We start from the raw sequence: 19,889 nt of genomic DNA on the forward strand, positions 1-19,889 counted from the left end.
GGGGGGGGGGTCACCACACTACGTCAGTTCCATGATGTAACACGACACTTTAAGGACTACATATTAAGGACTAGAGCCGAGAGCGCCGAGACGAGTTGCAAATGACCTGAAAAACTAAAAATAGTTCCCTCCAAAAAAGTCGTTCACTGCAGCATTTAAACCGGGAAGACACAAATGTAGAGGGACGTTGAAGCCTTCATTATCAGTTACTGCGTTAGACTGTCTTCAATACCACTGACTCATTGTGAACTATGGACGCCATGTTTTCACGTACATACAGTGCAAGCATATACCTTAACACATATGATGCCAAAGTGAACCTCTCAAACGTAAGGTGTGACGACACACAACTTGCCAACGGATGGATAAAAGCACGAGCTGAGGCTTTTATTATTCTGTTTTGTTTTCAGCCCCAGAGGGTTAAAGGTTTGCGGATGTGAAGCATATACGTAGCTTCCAGCAGTCAGTCAGACACAGGGACACTTCTTGTCAGGCTCGAGGAGTCCTCTTAAGTTGTCTTTCATGCTAATGGATGTGATGCAGCATCCTTTCTATTTATTATTTTTTTAAAGCTGAAGTTTTAAGAGCAAAGTGCTCGCTGTCCGTTACACAAACTGGGAGAGAAGTGAGGGAGTGAGGCAGAGAGATACAAATAAACTGAGTGTGCCAATAAAACATGAATAATGCCGTTTCCCCGAGAGCCCCCCCACGGTGCTCGCATGTCACACAGGGACGTTCTTACGAGCCGTCCCTTTTCTAACATCCATCCATCCATCCTTGCCCCCATCTAGCTCGCTACTTTAGAACAATTAAGGTTGACTTCATGCTCCACGGGGCTTTCCGTCATAATGGAGAGACGAGTGAAACAAGGAAGAGGCTCGTCGGCTGGGATATTTAATTCATGTCACTCTCACTGCCTGCATCTCTCCGTTCCCTGTCTTTTAGCACAGCTCGCTGCCCCCGACATGGTGCCGTGCTGGGCCGGGCTATACGCTAACGCTAACACACTAGAGGAGAGACCACGGCCCACTTTAGTGGAATTGTGCCGCAACGCTCCGAAAAGCTCTGCACAGGATGCCGAGAGCAGGCGAGAGAAGCAAGCCAGCCCTATTCCAACGTGATTGTCCTCCTTCACTGCAGACACTGCGGAGTAATGTGGCAACAGCATATCTGCATGACAGTGTGTGTGTGTGTGTGTGTGTGTGTGTGTGTGTGTGTGTGTGTGTGTGTGTGTGTGTGTGCTGCATGCATACCTGTGTGTGTGTACGTGTGTGTGCTTTTAAGTCAGAAATAGACGAAGCAGAAGGGAAAGGAATGGGCGGAAAGATGGATAGAAAAAGTGGTGCCATTAAAGAAGAGAGAGCTGAATCAAACACTTTGTCCCTGAAACGTGGCTTTGTTAAGTGCCGTGTGTGATTTCGTGTGTGTGTGTGTGTGTGTGTGTGTGTGGATGGGAGGGAAGAGGGAGTTGCGGGGTGCAGCCGTGGCGAGCTCCTTTCGACATGGCTGCTATAGATAGGCCACTCTGAGAGATCTCTCACCACAATCTTAAAAACGCTGAACAAAGAAGCTGCGGTTGGAAAAAAACAAGAGAAAGAGAAGAAGGAAGGACAGATAGACAGGAGATTAGATGAGAAAAGCAGATGAGAGGAGGCGATGATGATGGAGGACAAAGCAACACAGGGATGCAGGAAGACCTGATTTGATCAAATTAAAACACAATCAGTGCAAAAACTTCTGTTATACAAAAGATTTCAATATGAAAGTTGTTGTTTTTTAGTATTTTCAATGACCTATTTAAATAGATCTCCTGTCCTGTCTGTCTCCCCCCCCATCCCCCGACACGCTTTGTCCCGCATGAAGTTTGAGGAGTGGGAGGTCCGTTCCTTTTCCGCGGCTCATCTAATTAGATCAAACTTAAAGCCAGTGACTGTTGTCTGACCTCCCAGCACGGTGGAATTTTATTCAAATCCCAAAGCAGCTCAAAAGGAAGACATCGTAGTGTGTGTGTGCGTGTGTTTTTTTGTTTGTGGTTTTTTTGTGTGTTTTTTAAATAACTGCAGAAACAAGCCTAGAGAATGGACTGCACCAATAATCACAGAACAAAGACACTTTACTGCACCAGAGGAAGAGACACGACTGAAATGTGTGAGTGTGTCTGTTAAACCACTCAGCGTGTTCCAGCCTCCCTGCCCTCTGCCCTAATAACCACCTTTATTAAAAGGCTCCCAGGTTTCCCTCTTTATTACTGATGTTGAGGTCTAAACCTCAAAACAGTCTGGCTGACGTCATTTCCATGGCTGCCATTTTAAACTTACATTGCTCTCATGTTGGGAAACTATCAAGAGGATTGTATAACTTAAGAAAAGAATCTCATACTAACGCAGCAGGTGAATCAGCACAAACTGCCGAGATACTTATAGTTGTAATGTAATACATGTATTTCAATAAACACTTCCTTAGTTGGAATATTTTCCATCTTTAAAGTTTAAACTCTCTCATTTGTTTGTATGTAACAGTTGATTGGCAGCTGCAAAGTAAAACTCGGGCGGCAATTTTGAGATCTTCTTTCTGCCATCCATTCTAGGTTTGTTGCACCATTTCATTATGGCGCATTCTTTTTTTCGTAGGTATTGCTACGAACGCTGGATGAGACCAGCTTGACAGGATAAACCGATTCCTGATACGCCCCCACTCAACAGGACTTGCTGTGGACCGGCCTGTGTGTGTGGAGTCATTATACAGCACATCACGGTGGCTGCAGGTTTATGAGGGGGCTAACTTTATGACCCCCAACCGGAAAATCTTTTTCAGCTATCCATCTAGAACAATCTGTCAATCACGACTCCCCCCTCTGATGCGTTTAGTGCAACACATCCGTATTCATGTCGACATAAATAAGCCATCAGATCAACACCCCTGAGGGCAAAGTTGGTTGATATTTATCTGTGTGTACTTCAGGAGCATGAGTACAGTAGGTAGTAGCAATAAAGTCTGACAAACCCCAAACCTCTCACTCACATCTCTGTCTCTCTCCCTCCACCATAACTGTGACTGACAAGTCCTCCTGAAAGATGCTTCTCGTTAATAAGTAGCTGTCGCTCATAATGAGGTTCTGCAGCTTAAGGAACGAGTGTAGACAATTTAATCAAACGACTTCAATGTTCAGAAAATGAGGAGATGTTTCTCCGAAGGCTTCAGCGACGGGAGCTTTTTCGTGCCTTTTTTCTTTAATATCGTTCTCACGTTGGCGCAATTGCCTCGTGACACAACGCAGAGGAATGAAAAGACTTTTCTCAGCCAGCAACTGCATTGCATGAGTTATCTGTATATTAGTCAGGCTTAAGCTGAGATGACAAAATTCTCTCCTCCAAAGCTGTGATAGCTGCGTTATTCTCTGTGTGCCTCTTCAGTCTCTCGGCCGCCGAGCTTATGTTATATTTATTGTAGGGTATTTCTGTCGGATTACGGCGGCTGACGAGAGTTGAGTCAAGCAGATCAGAAATTCAATTTACTCCTGAGACACTTGGGTTAATCAACAAGAAGAAAAAAAAGATGGGTGGACGGACCCACCCACTCACACATTAGTCTGAGAGTCACTCACACACAAAAACACAAACGCACACAAGACAAACAGACAAGAGGATTAGCCTGATGTTAGCCAGGCCGTTGTTTGCTTATCCTTGTAGCGACACCGCCGAGTGACAACACGCCCTATCTGGAACACACAAAAACACTTGTACAGTCCCGACGGCAAACAAATAGTTGGAATGTGATGGCGATTGCAGCGTGACACTGATCAACGTCTCTGTGGGTCAAAAGCACACGGAGCACAGACCCGAGCGTCTCCGACAGCACGAGCTGCAGAAAGAGTTTGACTGAGGACTAAGCAGCAGCAGAAGGTTGAAATGATTAAAGACTAAAAGTAAATGCTTGCACCAGTACGACATCAAAATCAATTTAGATCCCAGTTCAGCAAGCACATAACGCAGTTAGTCCGTCCATCCCCAGCTTTTGTCAATTAATTTAAGAGTGGAGGAGATGCTCTGGGTAGTGTGGGTCATAACTTTCATTTTCACAGTGCCAGGTCAATACCCATCCAGTGGATTTTATTACAGCTCGTGACCCGACTCGTCCACCTGGCTACAGCCGTCACTGTTAAAATGCACCCTCTTCTTTTGCAAGCATCCGTGTGTGCTAGTGGAATGTGGAACTTTGTAAGTGTGTGTGTGTGTGTGTGTGTGCTGGTCTATGAGTGTGTGTGTTGCTGCAATCTCTGAACACACTGCGGCTGAAGCCAAGACTCTCCTGAGATGCTGAAGGGGAATAGGCGACAAAGAAGGAGAAGGAAGAGAGCGAGAAAGAGAGGAGGAGAAAGGGAAAGAAAGGAAAACAGAGTTGAAGAAGGAGGAGAGATGAGGGGAATGGGAGGGGTAAAGCTCAGCAGCACAAATGCTAACTTTTCTATACTTTGGAACAGATGCCATCAAGGACAGCCAGAGAGGAGCGGGGGGGGGGGGGGGGGGGGGGGGGGGGGGGAGAGAAAGAGGGAAATGTACTCATAGAAAGAGCTAACAGCTCCTTTTCCTCTAGTCCCACATATTCATTCAAATCGATTCCCTTTGAGATGTGAGAGGCCATTTCTCATCGGCAAGACGGCTGCATAGCTATTGGAATAATACACACACTCGAACATAGAGTGGCTGCGCGCGCACACACACACACACACACACACATTAAGGCACTCACACAAACTCTACACACACCATGAATACGAAACAAGGAGAGGTAAAGTGTCACTGAGGACCATCGAGGGAATAAGATATCTGACAACAGCCCAGTGATGTCATCATTGCTCTCTGGACACACACTCACACGAGCCAATTATAGACACACGAAAACAAATTGCCTTTGTTGGTAAGTTATCGATAACGCACATGCACACAGATAAAACGCACACACACATACAGTTCCGAGGCACTCGCACATCTGTGTACACACGAGCACAATATTTTCTCCACAGAGGTGTGTGACGGTGCGGTGGGCCCTGTGTTTCAGCGGGCTGAGGGTGCTCCAGTTAAATGACAGTGTGATTTAACGTCTCCACACGGTAATTGGACGAACTCCTGAGTAATATCATAAAAATGTTGTTTCCATCCACTTTATCTCCTTCCCTCCACCTTTCCGCTCTGACCTGCTATGTTTGACACAAGCAAGAAGCAACAGCCGTCAGTGTGAGTGTCTGTGTGTGTCTGTGTGTAATTACACCGCCTGAGGGGAGACAACAACAGGGATGGATGAATAATGTCCTTTGATCACAACACCACACACACACACACGTTTGCATCTATACTACATTACTGCTGGCAGTTACATCGGGTGTGTGTGGTTAGTTGGTATAAAAAACTTTTCTCAGCCATCTGCTGTCATGAAACATAAAAACATAGGAACACATACGAGCAGTACTAGGGCACCAGTTTATCGATATGCATGATCAGGCCAGTAAAAAAAAAGTCAATAATTAGTGTGTTAGTCCACACTGAATCCTGCACGCAGGAAAAGCATCAGTGCACTTACTAAATTTGTCACGTAGAGCATCATTCAGTGTATTTTCTTTTTATAAAATGTAGTCACCACTAGTCAGCCCAAAGCAAGAAGAGTTCCCTGAGTGTGGTACTCTATGACATATTCCCAATTAGAGATCAATGGAATGACCAATTTTACTGGAAAAATATCTTTGATTTTGGTTTTGAATAACAAAGTGACAAATTCTAAATCTGCTTAGTGTTCAGTATTTTACTTTTTTTGCATTGGTGTCAGCAGAATAATCTGGGAGGCTTTTGCTTTCTGTGCTCCACTGAGCATCACACACACAGTCTCCATTCATTGGTTTCAAATGCTGAATAATTATTTAATCAACCCATGTAAATGTGTCAGCTGTTTAAGACGCTCAACGGAGGAATTCTGAAGTGAAAATATTGTGTGTGTGTGTGTGTGTGTGTGTGTGTGTGTGTGTGTGCGTGCGCATTACACACGTGTGGGCAAAGAGCGGTTATGGTGAGGGTATGGGAAAGACTCCAGGAAACGAATGTAAGTCAATGTAATGTCCTCTGAAGTGATGGAAACACGATTGTGTGTTATTTAGGTTACTGTACATCTATCTTTGTGAGGACTTATTTAAGTCCTAGAACTTGGGAGTAAGGACATTTTTGGAAAGTGAGAACATTTCGGCCTGTCCTCACAGAGGTTAGGGGGTTCAAATAAGAACGAGCTTTTGGTCACAGTCAGGTTAAAAGAGCAGTGGTCTAGGGTGGGAGTTTGGTTCAGGCGGTTAGTTGTGCTGATTAGGAGAAGGAGCCAGAGAATGCATTGTCAATGAAGGTCCTCACAAGTATAGAAGGACAAATGTGTGCGTGCATGTGTCAGTTAAGGCGACATCGCTGCAGAGGCAGTCTAGAACACACAGTCACATCTGCAGCGTTACACTGCTGAGGAAGATTAAAGAGCGTCACAATATTCTCCAACACGTTGATTTATTCAGAAGCAAGGGAGTTTGTTTTTCTTCAAAGAGCAAAACAGGGAGGGACAACTCCCATCACTGCTGTTAACACAAGCGGTGCACACGGACCATGGTGGTCTCAAAATGTGAAGAGAAAATGAAAAAACAGAAAACACAACAGCAGAAGACTTAACAAACTGGAAGTATCAACAGCTGCGAGTTAGGACAGACACAAACAAAGACTTGAGAAATACAGAGAGTGTTCGTGACCAACAGGATCCAGTTGCCGTTATTCACCTCGGAGCAAGTCGATAAGCATTTAGCGTGACAATTACACGAAGCCAATCAGCAAGCCGGGGCCAGACATCCACCCGCGCAATTACACCGGCTCAGGGAATGGGAAAGCGGGAGCCTTCAAAAGTTGACGCAAGAGAGGACGGAGAGAGCGAAAGAGAAAAAAATGAATGTCAGCAATGAGCAAAAACAATAAATGATAAGAGTTTTTCTTTTTCAACCCACCCTGTTTTAAAGGAACTGCCGGGGTGGTGCCTCAGCGGCAGATTGCTGAGAATGCAGCAAGAGAAGACATTCCTCTCCTCGATCAATAATGTATTCTTTTCAATACAGGGGAGTGGTGCATTATTCAACTAAAGGCTGATAGATGTATGGACGGGACCAACGCAGACCGCAGATACTGCAAGATGTATCTAATCAACAAGCAAGGAGAGAACACAACACAAGGAGAGAAAAGAAAGGAAAGACAGAGAGAAGATGAGGCGTAAGTGTCTTTTTAAGAAAACATAACGTAGAAGCTCACAGATAGTATTCTCTTGAGGTTGACATGGAAACAGCTTTGACTGGAAGTCCTCAGCACCGGGAGATTTAGCCTCCAAGTGACGGGCAGAGGAAGCACGCTGAGGCATTAAAGCATATATATGCGAGGGGAAATTTCATGCACGTCTATGCACACACAAGTACGAAGGCGTAATCGTGAACAGACAAACACACGGAGGGTCTTACAAGGCGTAATCATTGGAGCCGAGCTTCTCGTATGTCACATGAGGATTAGCGAAAATCTGCATGGAACAAGGCGGCAGAGGGGCCGCGCTGCTTACACTTCAGAGGGTAACTGAATAAATCTTAACCTACAGCGGGTGAGGAGTTATATAAACTTTAGAGGGAGGGTAACAGACTGTGTAAACCTTACAAGGAGAGGATGGAGGACACATTAGAAGAATCCTAATCCGGGTTTGGGACAGAAACACACTGCAGCACTTCACGTAACATTTACACCAGGTTTAAATGCTTTTTTTTTGTGTGTGTGTGTGTGTGTGTGTGTGTGTGTGTGAGTGTTAACACGATCACAACCATTATCCTGCCGACTCTGTAGCTATACGAGTGATGTCAACCACATGCCAAACGTCCGCTGAACCTCCTTAAATGAGAGTATTTGTTGCTTTTCTTCATTACATATCGTTAAACAGACTTCATATATATATATATATATATATATAGTATTTGGATTGTGGACTGTTGGGAAAGAGAAGAGCTATTTGAAGAAGTAAATCTGGTCTTTGAGAAATTGCAATCAGCATTTTTTTTAAATATATTTTATGGCAAGTTATAGTACAAATGCTTAATTGAAAACATAATTGAGGTTTTGATTGATAATGACAATAACAATTTGCAGGCCTAATAACAATGAAGATGCATTGAGGGAGACTGATTGTTTTCAAACATATTAAAACCGCTGGTTTAATTTGTCAGCGTTTTGATTGCTCTGGCTTCTACACTCACACGTTATATATTTGAACAAACCCCATGCTTAGATTTCTATTACATTTAAGAGGTTCCCTTTTAATTATATTCTTAAAAACAACTGGTGTAAACCATCCATGATGATCCTCTAATGCGTCCTCAAATGCACAGTACATTTACTGCATTACGTTGCATCCCCAAAACGTCCACAAAAAGCAATGTATTGACGACAATGAACTTCACATATTGTGAAGAGGATTTGCAGCTAGCACAGACACACAGATAAATGGGGGGGGGGGGGGGGGGGGGGGGGGGGGTGGAGGTGATGGAAAGTGTGAGAAAGAATACAAAAGGGAAGACAAAGTGGCGGGTCGAGCATTTCAAAGTGGATTATTTTCTCCTCATCTGCTCCTGCAGAGGAAATGCTCATGCTGTCAAGGAGCTGAATTGCTGCTGTTTCAATGACACTCGTTGACAGGGGACATGAGGTGGGTGTGTGTGTGTGTGTGTGTGTGTGTATGTGTGTAGGTGTACACATGTGTGTGTTGATGAAGTAGGTGGTGTGTGGCAGGTGCCAGTCAGGACATTCTGTAATTCCCCTCCACTCAGCCTTGCCTCTGGTCAAGCTGAGAGATTATCCCTCGCCCCCTTTCATTTCCCTCTCCACCTCCTCTATTTCAGCACTCATTTCCCTCCTCCTCCTCCTCCTCCTCCTCCTCTGCGCTCTCCTCCAACATCCGCGTGTTTTTAGCATTACATGGTCAATAACGTTTTACCGCAATGACTTTAAGACATTTGTATATTTGCTATAAACACACGAGATAAGTCGCTGAGACGTTCTACGGCTGCTGCATGTTTTATTGTGGGCCACAGGGTCGCATTTGGTGGGAGACCTGCTGGAAGAAAGAGCGATTGCTCCGTGGCATGAAATAGGAAGAGCGATGCTGGTCTTTCACTGAGACTGGAGCTAATGATTTGTGATTGTCTCACACTGGTGGATCTCAAAGGAAAAAGGAAAGGTTTATAGAGAAACAATTCCTCCTCTTTAGGGTGTTAAAGGAAAGACAAACACTCACTAGTTGGCACTTGGTTGTGGGGGAAGAAGCTAGAATTTATCAGAAGTGTGGCAGTAATTTTGTAAAAGACTAACAATACCATTGGATAAGACCTCCAATTTCATTTCCTTACAATTACACCAAGATGTCTGTCAATGATTTGACAATGGACACGTCGGTGTTTCAAAGCGCTATATGTAGCATCTTTAAGTCTGGCTAACACACTGTCTGGTAAGCCGCCTTTGATCTTCTGGGCAAATAATACAGATAAGAATATCCTCATTGTGGATCTGATGAATCCCCGGCGCCAAGCACTGCCTCGTGAGTCCACGGCATCATGTGCCACTTGTCTCTTCCTATTCACGGTTCAAAGTGATTGGCAGGCTGAGGGCTATTCAAATGGCACAACCAGTCGTGACTCTCGCACTTTTGTCTGAAAGAATCCTGCACCATGAATGGAGACTTCCAAGATTACAGCTCACTGTACCACGCAGTCGCCATTAGCCAAACTTACAGACACCCACTGCCTTCCAGATTTCCTCTCCTCTTGAGTCACCCATCCTTCTTTCCTTGCTTCTGTTCTCTACCTGCTTTTCTTCTACCCATTCCTCCAACTCCTTTCTGCAGATACTTACCTCATCCTCCTACCCATGTTACATCCTCCACATCATCTCTTTACACCAATGTTAGTCTGGGATTCTTTCTTTTCAGCTACACTGATATTTGAAAGGTGCTGCTTATTGGCAATGTTTCTCATGTAAGCATGATAAGATATGATTACCGTTTCACAGGATCTCAACAGCCCCAGCCAAATATGTAAAAGGTGTCAGGTGGGTGTGTGCTTGATCTTCTCGGTTCAGCAAAGACTCACTCCAAACCGAAGCAATCATTCAATTTGGTTCATTTCAAAGTTGTAATTCACCCATTCGGTCAACTCCATACACCACTTGGCTTTGCATAACTTCATCCATTCATCAAAAAAACAACACTCTTCCAGCAATCATCCTCCCACCCACGATCCTCCATACCTTATCGGCCATGATCATGGACGACCCTCCGTGGATGCCCAGGATGGGTATGAGCGTCTGCGAGGAAATAAAATCCAAAATCTGGGCGATGGCCTCCTGGTCGGTGCCATCCCCGAACACCACGCCGTGGATCTTTGTCCCGGACATCAGGTCGCACATGTTGGTGATGATGCTCTTCGGGTCGGTCTCGTTGACCAGCAGTGTGACCACGTTGACGTCGATGGGGTCCTCCTTGCTCCACAGCGCCCGGATATCCCGTTCTGAGATGTAGCGCGTGCGTCCCAGGATCACCGCAATGTTCAGGACCGGCACTTTATCCGAGGCGCCGCCAGTTCGCTGCTTTTGGGCCGCCACGGGGTCAGCAATCAGGGTCACCGCCACCAGGAGAGCCAGGGATAGCAGCACTCCATTACTACCACTGCTAATGGTGCAACTGGTGAAATTGCTGCTCCATCTACTCCTCCTCTTACTCCTTTTGCTGCTGAGGGACATTCTGCCAAACCACTTCATCCCCTGCATGGGAAAAGGATGAGGAAGAACAGCACAGATGAGGACAGATCAAAAAGAGAGAAGGAGGTGGCAGAGAGAAGTGTGGAAAGATGAAGGCAGAGAGAAAAGACAGGGGAGATAAATTGTTAATGCATGGCTCTTTAAGCCCACATATTCAGGTTGCATCTTTCCTTTTTATTCCACTTCTTCTCAGTAATGTTATTATACACATAAACCTTGTGGGGAGGGAGATGGCCTTGAGAGGAAGTTGCGGAGGGGTGAGAGAAAGAGAAAATGACTAACAAGTGTAGCCTATTCTTTATGGTCACGACGCTGGGATCAGATGATTCAGGAGCAAGCTGTGCTGTTCGGAAGCAGCAGGCAGACAGTTATGCAGTTTACAAGTGTAATATCTTTTAACTCAGCCTTCAGCATAGATTGACGCACAAATTGCAAAGGGGGGGGGGGGCTGTGAGTGACAGTGATAGACAAACTGTACTCAACATTCCCATATGTTTGGTTCTGTTACGCTTCCTGCCTGTCTGTTGATTTAGCTGTTCAATTATTTGCAATGTTGCGCCAGGCAATAATATTATGTGCATGTATGATTGTGTAAGAGAGTGACATAATGGCGGGTCATTTGGTTTTCATATTATAGAGTTGAAGGCTGTAGCGCACACAGTATGGGGAATAGGGTTCTATACATTATAACTCAAAGTACTGAAAGAAATATCTGAGCAACTTTTGGATGGATTGCAATTAAGTTCCATTGAGATCATTCGTGGAGCCCAGAGGATGAATCCTAACGATGTTTGTGATCCTGACTTTTCCTCTAGCACCACCATGACATTCATTTTCCCAATAATCTAGTTTATACCTGCAAAACTATTCCCGTCAGCCTCGCTGTACTTAGTGCTCCTAAGCAACTGTTAGCATGCCAACACACTAAATTAAGTTGGTGAATATTATGTCTGTTTAGCATCAGCGGGGTAGCATTGTCATTGTGAGCATGTTAGCATGCTGAAGTTAGCATTAAGCTCAAAGCAAAGTACAGCCTCACAAAGCTGCTAGCATGGAGGTAGACTCATTGTCTTGTTTGTATATAATTAATATTTGAATTGTGGTCAAATTCACAGCTTCCTGCCAGGAATCAAAAAGACAAACATTATGTTCTCCCCGCTTAAACCCCACTGTCATGAACTTAGTGGGTTAAATAAAACTATCAAAAACAAATGTAAAACCATGAAAGCCAGTCATACTTATGAGTTCTTAAAGGGACATCACAGTGTAAGCTAAAACTATTGGAGTTGTATGGTGAGAATCGACATGCATACCTCTCTGCACAGCCAACTGGATATTCTTCTGTGAATAGTGAATAAAAAAAGACAAAATAAATATTGTGTTTGATAAAGTCGGTTACACTTCCCCCCTGATGCTGATTTGAGTCTTTCTTCGCATTAATTTTTTAGGTTTTTACATAAACGATTCAGCGTACAGAGTGCAGTCACAGCTGCCAGACACACTCACTCATTTTGTATCAGAGAGGTAAGGAGGAGACAAGTTACATAAAGGCTGAGAGAGAACGAGCAGGCTGATGAGTGCTATAAATAGATTGGGATGCCACTGTGGGACACCGACGGGGGGCAGAGGGTTGGAGGGGGGTTTTCCTCAGTTGTTTGTGTGTGTGTGGGGTTGAGAGTGTGGATGTGTTACTCTGCACCAACCACAGCAGAGGAGCGCCGTGACATCACCATCGTCACACATAACTCACTACACCATCCCTCTCCCTAAGGAGACGACACTCGCTGGACCCCCGAGGACGTCCGATGCTCAGAGAGCGTAGAACAGGAGTGTAGGTTTATCGTCATGTTTAGCACATATGGGCAGGTGTGCGGAACAGCAGAGCGTGAGCAAAATCAGAAGGGCATGAAACATATGGTCACATAATGTGTCCATGTGCACCGCTGACGATTTATGGATCCAGTGACAGGGACGGCGTGTTATCGCGTCGGTGCACAAATTGATTCACAGGACCAGCGCAGATTTTAAGCACTTAGGTCACAATAAAGTATTCTCATTTACAAAGCGTTCATTATCATTAACATAAGAGACATCCACACGTTACCAACCAATGCCTTTTCATAAGCAGACAGTCAAATAGAGGGACTCATGCAGATTTAGTTACCAAGGACATGATGCTTTCAATCCTGCTTTTTTTTTGTCTCTTACTTAACAAGATGCCTCAAAAATAGTGGAGGTTACCTGTTTTAAAGTATACGGAAGTGTAGTTTATTTATTAAAAAGGACCACTTAGTTCAGCAAATCATTCCAAATTGTTTCCGGTGCGTCTCACGCCTGCCAGCTGCTGTTCAACTTGCCTTCTGACTTTCTCAATTGTCATAAACTTATTCACCAGAATACCTTTAAGAAATATAATAAAACACATTTTCTGATTTGTAAAGTTCGCCACTACTTTTCAACCCCATCTTGCCTCAAGAAAGAGGGAAACCTGCAGCTGCATTGTCTATTTGTGAGTCCGACGACGGCTTTAGATGATTTTCTGTGGGCTAAGATTTGTCATAACCTTTTGATTCTGTAATGAAATTGAGACTCCAGCGGAAAGGCTCTGCATGTGTTATCCTGTTTTTAAAACTAGCAGAGGACTGCTTGTCCCTCCCTGCCCAACCGAGCATGAACACCGTTAGAGCAGACCCGAGGATGAAGCAGTCCGTTCGCTGCAGAGAGAGCACCGATGCCTCATAGATTCATAGTGTCTCCGTCAAAAAGTCGCCATGTTCCGTCACAAAAACAAAGACGCAGCATTACATGAAGGCTTGCCCCGACACTGAGTGAAATCCCATAATTCAACAGAACTGATATTTATTTATCTGTCTTTGAATCCTGCTTTACTTTCATACATGAGAGACCCTTCACCAAACATCCCCAATCATCTACCGAACAGCCCCCATGTTGCTGGCTCCCCTTTCATGTCTTGCTCAAGAGCACTTGAAGCAGGGCGGACTCCTCCTGTCAAGAGGCGTTAAACTCCAGCCCTCCGGTTGAAGGACTGTCTTCATAATTGCCAGACCATCCTGCTGCTGCGGCTGCTGCCATTATCATTTTAAATATTACATTTCGCTATTAATTTCACAGTATCGGTTGGACCATCAAACTGTTAAAATGCTTTTCATCAGCGGTTCCTGGAGGTTACAGGAGAGTTATGAAGCCTACAAAGTCTGGGAGGTCTGAGCAGAGGAGCTGGATGAGAGCTGCTCCAGACTGCATCAGCACTGGTACAGAAATGTTCTGTCTTCATACTGCACAGGGCATATGGCATTAGGGACTATATCTATAGGTTGCCTCTGTTTCCATGAATATTATGTATGAACTGAGGACGATAGAACACCGCTAAGCCATTTCAGGACATGTATCCTCCTCAAAACCTATTTAGAATAGCACACACATCTCTACAGTAATGCTGCATGGCAAAACCAGAATTCCTTTTTTTTGAAAGGGTCAAACTGGTACCAATTTGGCATATTATGGTATTTATAGTACCAGGCGAGTCCAGTGTTGACAAGATTATCTTTCAGTTCCAACGGGTGGTGTAGAAGACCGACTAAGAAAAGAGAAGAGTTCATCTTTCCTTGTCTCAACTCTGCAGCATCACAGGGGGGAACTTAGGGCGAGAAGGAATGGGCCGAAGACGGGAAAAACAGGCAGAGGAAGTAAAGGCAATGCAGAGGAAAGAGGCATTGAGAGAGAGAGGCAGACATACAAAAGGAGGGAGGACAAAAACACAGAGAGAGAGAGAGAAAGAGAGAGAGAGAGAGAGAGAGAGAGAGAGAGAGAGAGCGAGAGCATCCACAGCCAAATCGGATTGGGACAGTTTGTCGTCACACAAAGGCTCCCGTTTCTTGGCACCATAACAGTAAATTATGTTTGGCAGGCACATCCATACTACTGGCTACCGTGCACACACACACACACACACACACACACACACACAGAGTCGTACACATGTTCTTCCTCACACAAGTGCATCTATGTATTCTTACCAATCACTCTCTCAGTGATCAGGGTAGAAGAAAGTGAAACAAGTTGAAAAAGAGTTTGTTTTTCTCTGTTCTATAAGTTTCTTTTTTTAGAAACACATACACACCTACACACTCCTACACACACACACTAGCACTAAAATCTCTCTGCACAACTCCCACAAGGCTTCACCTCCACAAAAGCCCACGTTTCTGGTCCACACACAACTAGGTTTCACATGCATCAATAATTCAGCCGCATTATCTTTACATGATGATGAATATGATTGCATTTACCGCCGCGGCCACATCCGTTCTTCCTTCTTCCTTCCTAAATGGCATTAAAATGAGATTATCACACTGTACACACTCTATGGATGATTTATTTGCAGAGTCGGGGCTGGGCTGCCTGATACCGAGGATGAAAAGTGTATGTTTTACGATGCCACGGCCCAGAGGACGCATGTGTGTACATACATATGTTCTGGTTTGTAGAAGGCTACATTCAATATTGCATGTGTTTTTTTTCTATCCCACATTGCTTCCTCCGTAACTTTTACATTTATTCATCACCCATTCATCTATTCACGTATCTCCTTCATTCATCTTTCACACTGCTTTCAGCCTTATTTCCTCCACCTTCAATCACTTTCTCACCCACTGCAATGAATTTTCTAAATTTAAGCAAAATGCATTTAAATTCACTACTTTTCTGTAACTTAAGATTACGTCATCAAAACAGCGGATGGAAACTCACCAATAGAGGTAGACCAGGTCACACGCACACGTAAGGAAACTATACTCTAAACATTTATACTTTGTAAGCTTGATCTAATACAAGCCACATTGGGGGGGGGGGTTGGCTGTCTTTTCTGTCTTAAAGGGACAGTGTGTAGGATTTGGTGGCATCTAGCGCTGTGGTTGCAGATTGCAACCACTGAATACCCCTCCGCTCACTCCTCCCTTTCAAAGACTGCAGCAACCACCTCGCTCAGAGGCCATCCTTACCATGACAGCACTGCTTTGAAGTCAATGGATGGCGGAAGTGTGTCGGAGAACCATGGTGGCTTTCGGGTAATATAAAAACGTGAGAATCTGGCTGCACCAATAAGCAGCAACACGCTACATGGCCAAAAGTATGCTTGGCTCCTTGGTTCCAAAGGAAAATTGGGGTCGGATTACATTAATGGGCAACGCCCCTGTCCATGAAGACATTTTTATTGATGTTTAACGTGGGAGCCTTTGGGTGCCAAGCCGTGTCACCCTCCGTCAGTGGGCGACCTCACTAGTTCTCTTGTGGCTGAATGAGAGAAAAATTACAACAGCCAGGTTCCAAACTCTTGTGGTAACTTCCTGAACAGTGAAGGGTGTTATATCAGCATACTACTTCCCATCGTGTTGGAATGACTTGCTAAAAAGTCACTTATGGGTCTCATTCTCAGCTGTTCCTCTGTCCTCCATCTCTCCTCGTCCAGGCCTATTCAGCAGAGGAACCATTTTGTCGACTACTTTCTTATTTATGTAGTGTCTTCACCTCATTTTGGATAATTTTGCTTTACATGACTGTTACTAATTGTAAGCCTGTTTACTGAGCTTTGTAAGCTTTAACCAGGTCTGGGATCAGGGAACTAGGGGTGTTGAGGCTCTTCCCTCCCTCTCTGGTTCTGGTTCATCGGTCTCTTCCTGCCTCCACTCTACTGTCTCATTGCATCTTATACTTTGTATAACTGCAAAAGTTATACAAAGACTAAAATAACTTCATTTAGTTTCTTCATTTATTCTTTTGTCCCAAGACATTTCACTTCTCTGCCATCGTTCTTCCTCTCTTATTCCTATTGCTCTCACTTATATTCATTCCCCTGGTCCTGTACTCTTCCATCCCTTTCTAGTTTGAGGGTTTCATCCTAAAATGGGATTATGCCATATGAAGAAAACCTCCACCAAGGAATAGAATTTGTATGATTGTAAATGTGCTGCTGAAGTTAGGAACTGTCTACAGGCCTGGGCATACAAACTAACACTATTTAGAGGGATTTTAAATGTTTTGAATGAACAGAAGACTGTTTGGAGTTCTTTTTTAAGTGGATACATACTATTCTAAACTGAGATATACTTTTCCTCTCTCTCAACACTTCACAAAAATCCTCTGCTGCACAAAAAGTTTATTTTTATTGATTTCCAGCATGAGCAACTTATTTTGGTTTGTTGAAAATAAACACAGAACTTGTTAGCGATTGGGGCTGAACAGATCAGGAACCGAAACTAAGGGACGTCAAGAGAAATTGGGCATCATAAAGTCCAAGGGATGATGTCACAGTGCCACCGACACTGTCTGACAGAGTCGGACTATGGGATGTGTAGTTTTGAAACAAATGGGATTAAGCTCCAATTATTTTTGCCAAAATTAAAAAAGGGACTCGCCACTGATTCTGCACAACAAAAACTGTTTACTTGGACTTACTTGGTTTGGACTGAGAGGCACATCCAGTGTTCTTGGAGCATGACCAATACTGGGAACTAAAAGTCAGGATATCTCAACATCTGCGGCTTCTTAACAATCTTGAACTTCTCCCAACTTTGCTGGGAGTGTCCCTTTGAAGTTAGCCCAAACTATTGCCCAACCACTCTTCCCCTTGGTCAGCTCATTCCTCTGTCCATTTTCTCCCATCATCTCTCTCTCTCCCAGGGCCCAGCCATCTGCTCCGTGTGCCCTGACGTGTGCATGAGCACCCATGAGAAGCCCAGTGGAAGTAATCGTCTGCTACCGCTCAGGCTTCAACATGTTGTCTGCCCACTGCACATACCTCTTTAGCTGCCTACAAACCCACTGTGTGTGTGTGTGTGTGTGTGTGTGTGCGTGTGTGAGAGAGAGAGAAAGAGAGAGAGAGACCAACAAAGAAAGAAGTGACACCACTAGTATTCTCTTATATAATGGGTGTGAACCGCGTGCTGTTCTCTCTTTGTGTGTGTGTGTGTCTTCTCCCTCTGCACCTGATGCCCGATACACACCTATGCCCCCCCCCTTTCAGTTCTTTTAGTGCTAATTGCATCAGTCCGTTTCAGCTCAATTAGCATGCAGGGGGCCCATTTCAGAACACCGTCTCTCTCTTTCTGAATTCCAATTTGCTTTGCTGGCTCGGCATATGCTGCCGCCGTATTTAAAGGAAATTAAAGGACGAAAAAAAAAGGTCATCGTTGTTGTAATAGAAACAAAGTGTGTGTAAATTGTCATCGAGGGCGGTTAGACATATAGGTTGTAGTCAGTGTGGCTTCTTTGGAACAAAGCGAGCGTCTCGCCCTGCAGTGTTTCTGTCTTCTGTCTTTCTCTGAAGGCCAGAGTCACAAAGGATTTCAGACTTTATTCAGCCATGAACAATGCTGATGAATTTGAAACACAGCGGCGCTGCCTTTGCAGGGGCAATCTGTCCGCTACTTGACGGCAACGTGATTTTAACTCTTTACTTTAAGAGTCTTAGAAGCCTCTGAGCTGTGTTAACAATGTCTTCTTCTATATCTTAAGTATTCAAATGAATGACATCGACCTCCCTCTGTGTCTCGCACACAATCTCACTCTTCCACTCTCATCTTCATTAGTTCTTTCTACTCCCTTGTCCCCGTGCTACTGCTGTATAATGACCACAAACACACCCGTGCTAGTAGTTGAAGCAGGGAAACCAGAATGATCATGATCGACAGCATTGGGTTAATACATTATTTCCTTTTTGCGGTCATAAAAAAGCATGGATGGGCCTTCCATGGGCTGCAGCTGGTGTCTTTACATAGAGAGAAGGCTTCTCTGTGACAGGAGAGCTGCGCTTCAACAACGTGACTGAATCTTGAGAACAGGAGGGAGGGGTGGGAGAGGAGATGTAAATTCAATTGGATCTCCCCGGTATGTTCAATGGGACCTACACAATACAAGGGCGCCCCCTAGTGGCGCAACGTTGGCCAGTCTCCTCCACTGTTGGCCAAGAGCTCCTCACATAGTGAAAGATGTTTTTTCTTTTTCCTTTTTTAGGGCAAAGCCTGTGTTCTCTTTCTGTCACGTTTCAGGAGGGCACATGCGCAAGATGTTGCCCCAAAATATCGTTTTAATTTAGAAAAACAGGCGGTGCGTTCTTAGAGATGCCTCCTATAATCCCATACCAGGACTCTTCGTCCTGGTATGGGATGGAGAAGAGCTGGAAGTTGTGCCAACCAGCGGCGTGACCAGAAAAAAACCCGCAATGTGTGACCCAACCTCTGGATACAATCACCAGAAAGCATTCTTTGTTTTGTGCGACGTTGCGTTAAACTCGTTGTCTTTTGGTGAAACCGGGTTCACATCGTGTGTTGCACTATTGCCTACTGCGTGATGGTTGAGGGGTGTTGGGTGCATGCGCCCAACTACCAAAGGAGGCACGTTTCTTTGTATTTCACAGTCAGGTTATTAGGGTGCATGGAGTCGTGTTTCTTTTTTTAGATTATTTTGGCCGGCTGAGAGACGCTGTATGTGCTTTTATAGCTCACTGCACCAGTGCTATATGAATTATGAGGAAATGATAACACTTGACACTTGACGTAAGAGCCGAGATGAGATTAATTTTGTTAGTTTGTTTCGCATCTCATACTGCGTGCCTCGCATCGTTTAAATCCCAGTTGGGGGCAGCTGTGCTCTCCGTGGTTTTGGGTGCCGCACTTTTGGATAAGGGACGCCTGTGGGTAAAAACGGTACCCGCTGATCAAGAGAGAGAAGGGAGTGAAGGGGTGGGGGTGAGACAGACACGGTGCATGATCATCATAACCCAAATTCAGGGGGGGGAAATAACAGGCACGACAAAAGTCTACTTACAGCATCTCCCTTCCACAGAGCTCCAAAACAGTGGTGTGAGATGACATTGCAACAGTCCCCTCTCTCCTCTGAGAAACCATGCAGCCTGTGACGGGGATCACACTCACAAACACGGCACAACAGGAGAAGAGCAAAAGAAGAACAAAAAATAAAAATCACGGAGTCTCGGGCTGTGAATTAGTTCCACGCGTGTTC

The 19,889-nt window shown here is 44.7% G+C and overlaps 1 protein-coding gene across 1 annotated transcript in view; it reads right to left on the reverse strand.

Annotated features, from left to right (window-relative positions):
- The window catches only part of grin2aa (glutamate receptor, ionotropic, N-methyl D-aspartate 2A, a), a 117,145-nt gene extending 97,262 nt beyond the window's left edge, over positions 1–19,883 (reverse strand). The window contains exons 1-2 of the mRNA XM_031862185.1: positions 19,695–19,883; positions 10,341–10,853 (exon numbers count right to left, since the gene is read on the reverse strand). Coding sequence (XP_031718045.1) covers positions 10,341–10,850 — 510 coding nt within the window. The 5' untranslated portion in view covers positions 10,851–10,853; positions 19,695–19,883. The remainder of the gene's footprint in view (positions 1–10,340; positions 10,854–19,694) is intronic.
- Between the last annotated feature and the right edge of the window lie 6 nt (positions 19,884–19,889).

Source organism: Anarrhichthys ocellatus, unplaced genomic scaffold (genome assembly GCF_004355925.1).
Source record: "Anarrhichthys ocellatus isolate YVR2014 unplaced genomic scaffold, GSC_Weel_1.0 scaffold26, whole genome shotgun sequence".
NCBI classification, from domain to species: Eukaryota; Metazoa; Chordata; class Actinopteri; order Perciformes; family Anarhichadidae; genus Anarrhichthys; species Anarrhichthys ocellatus.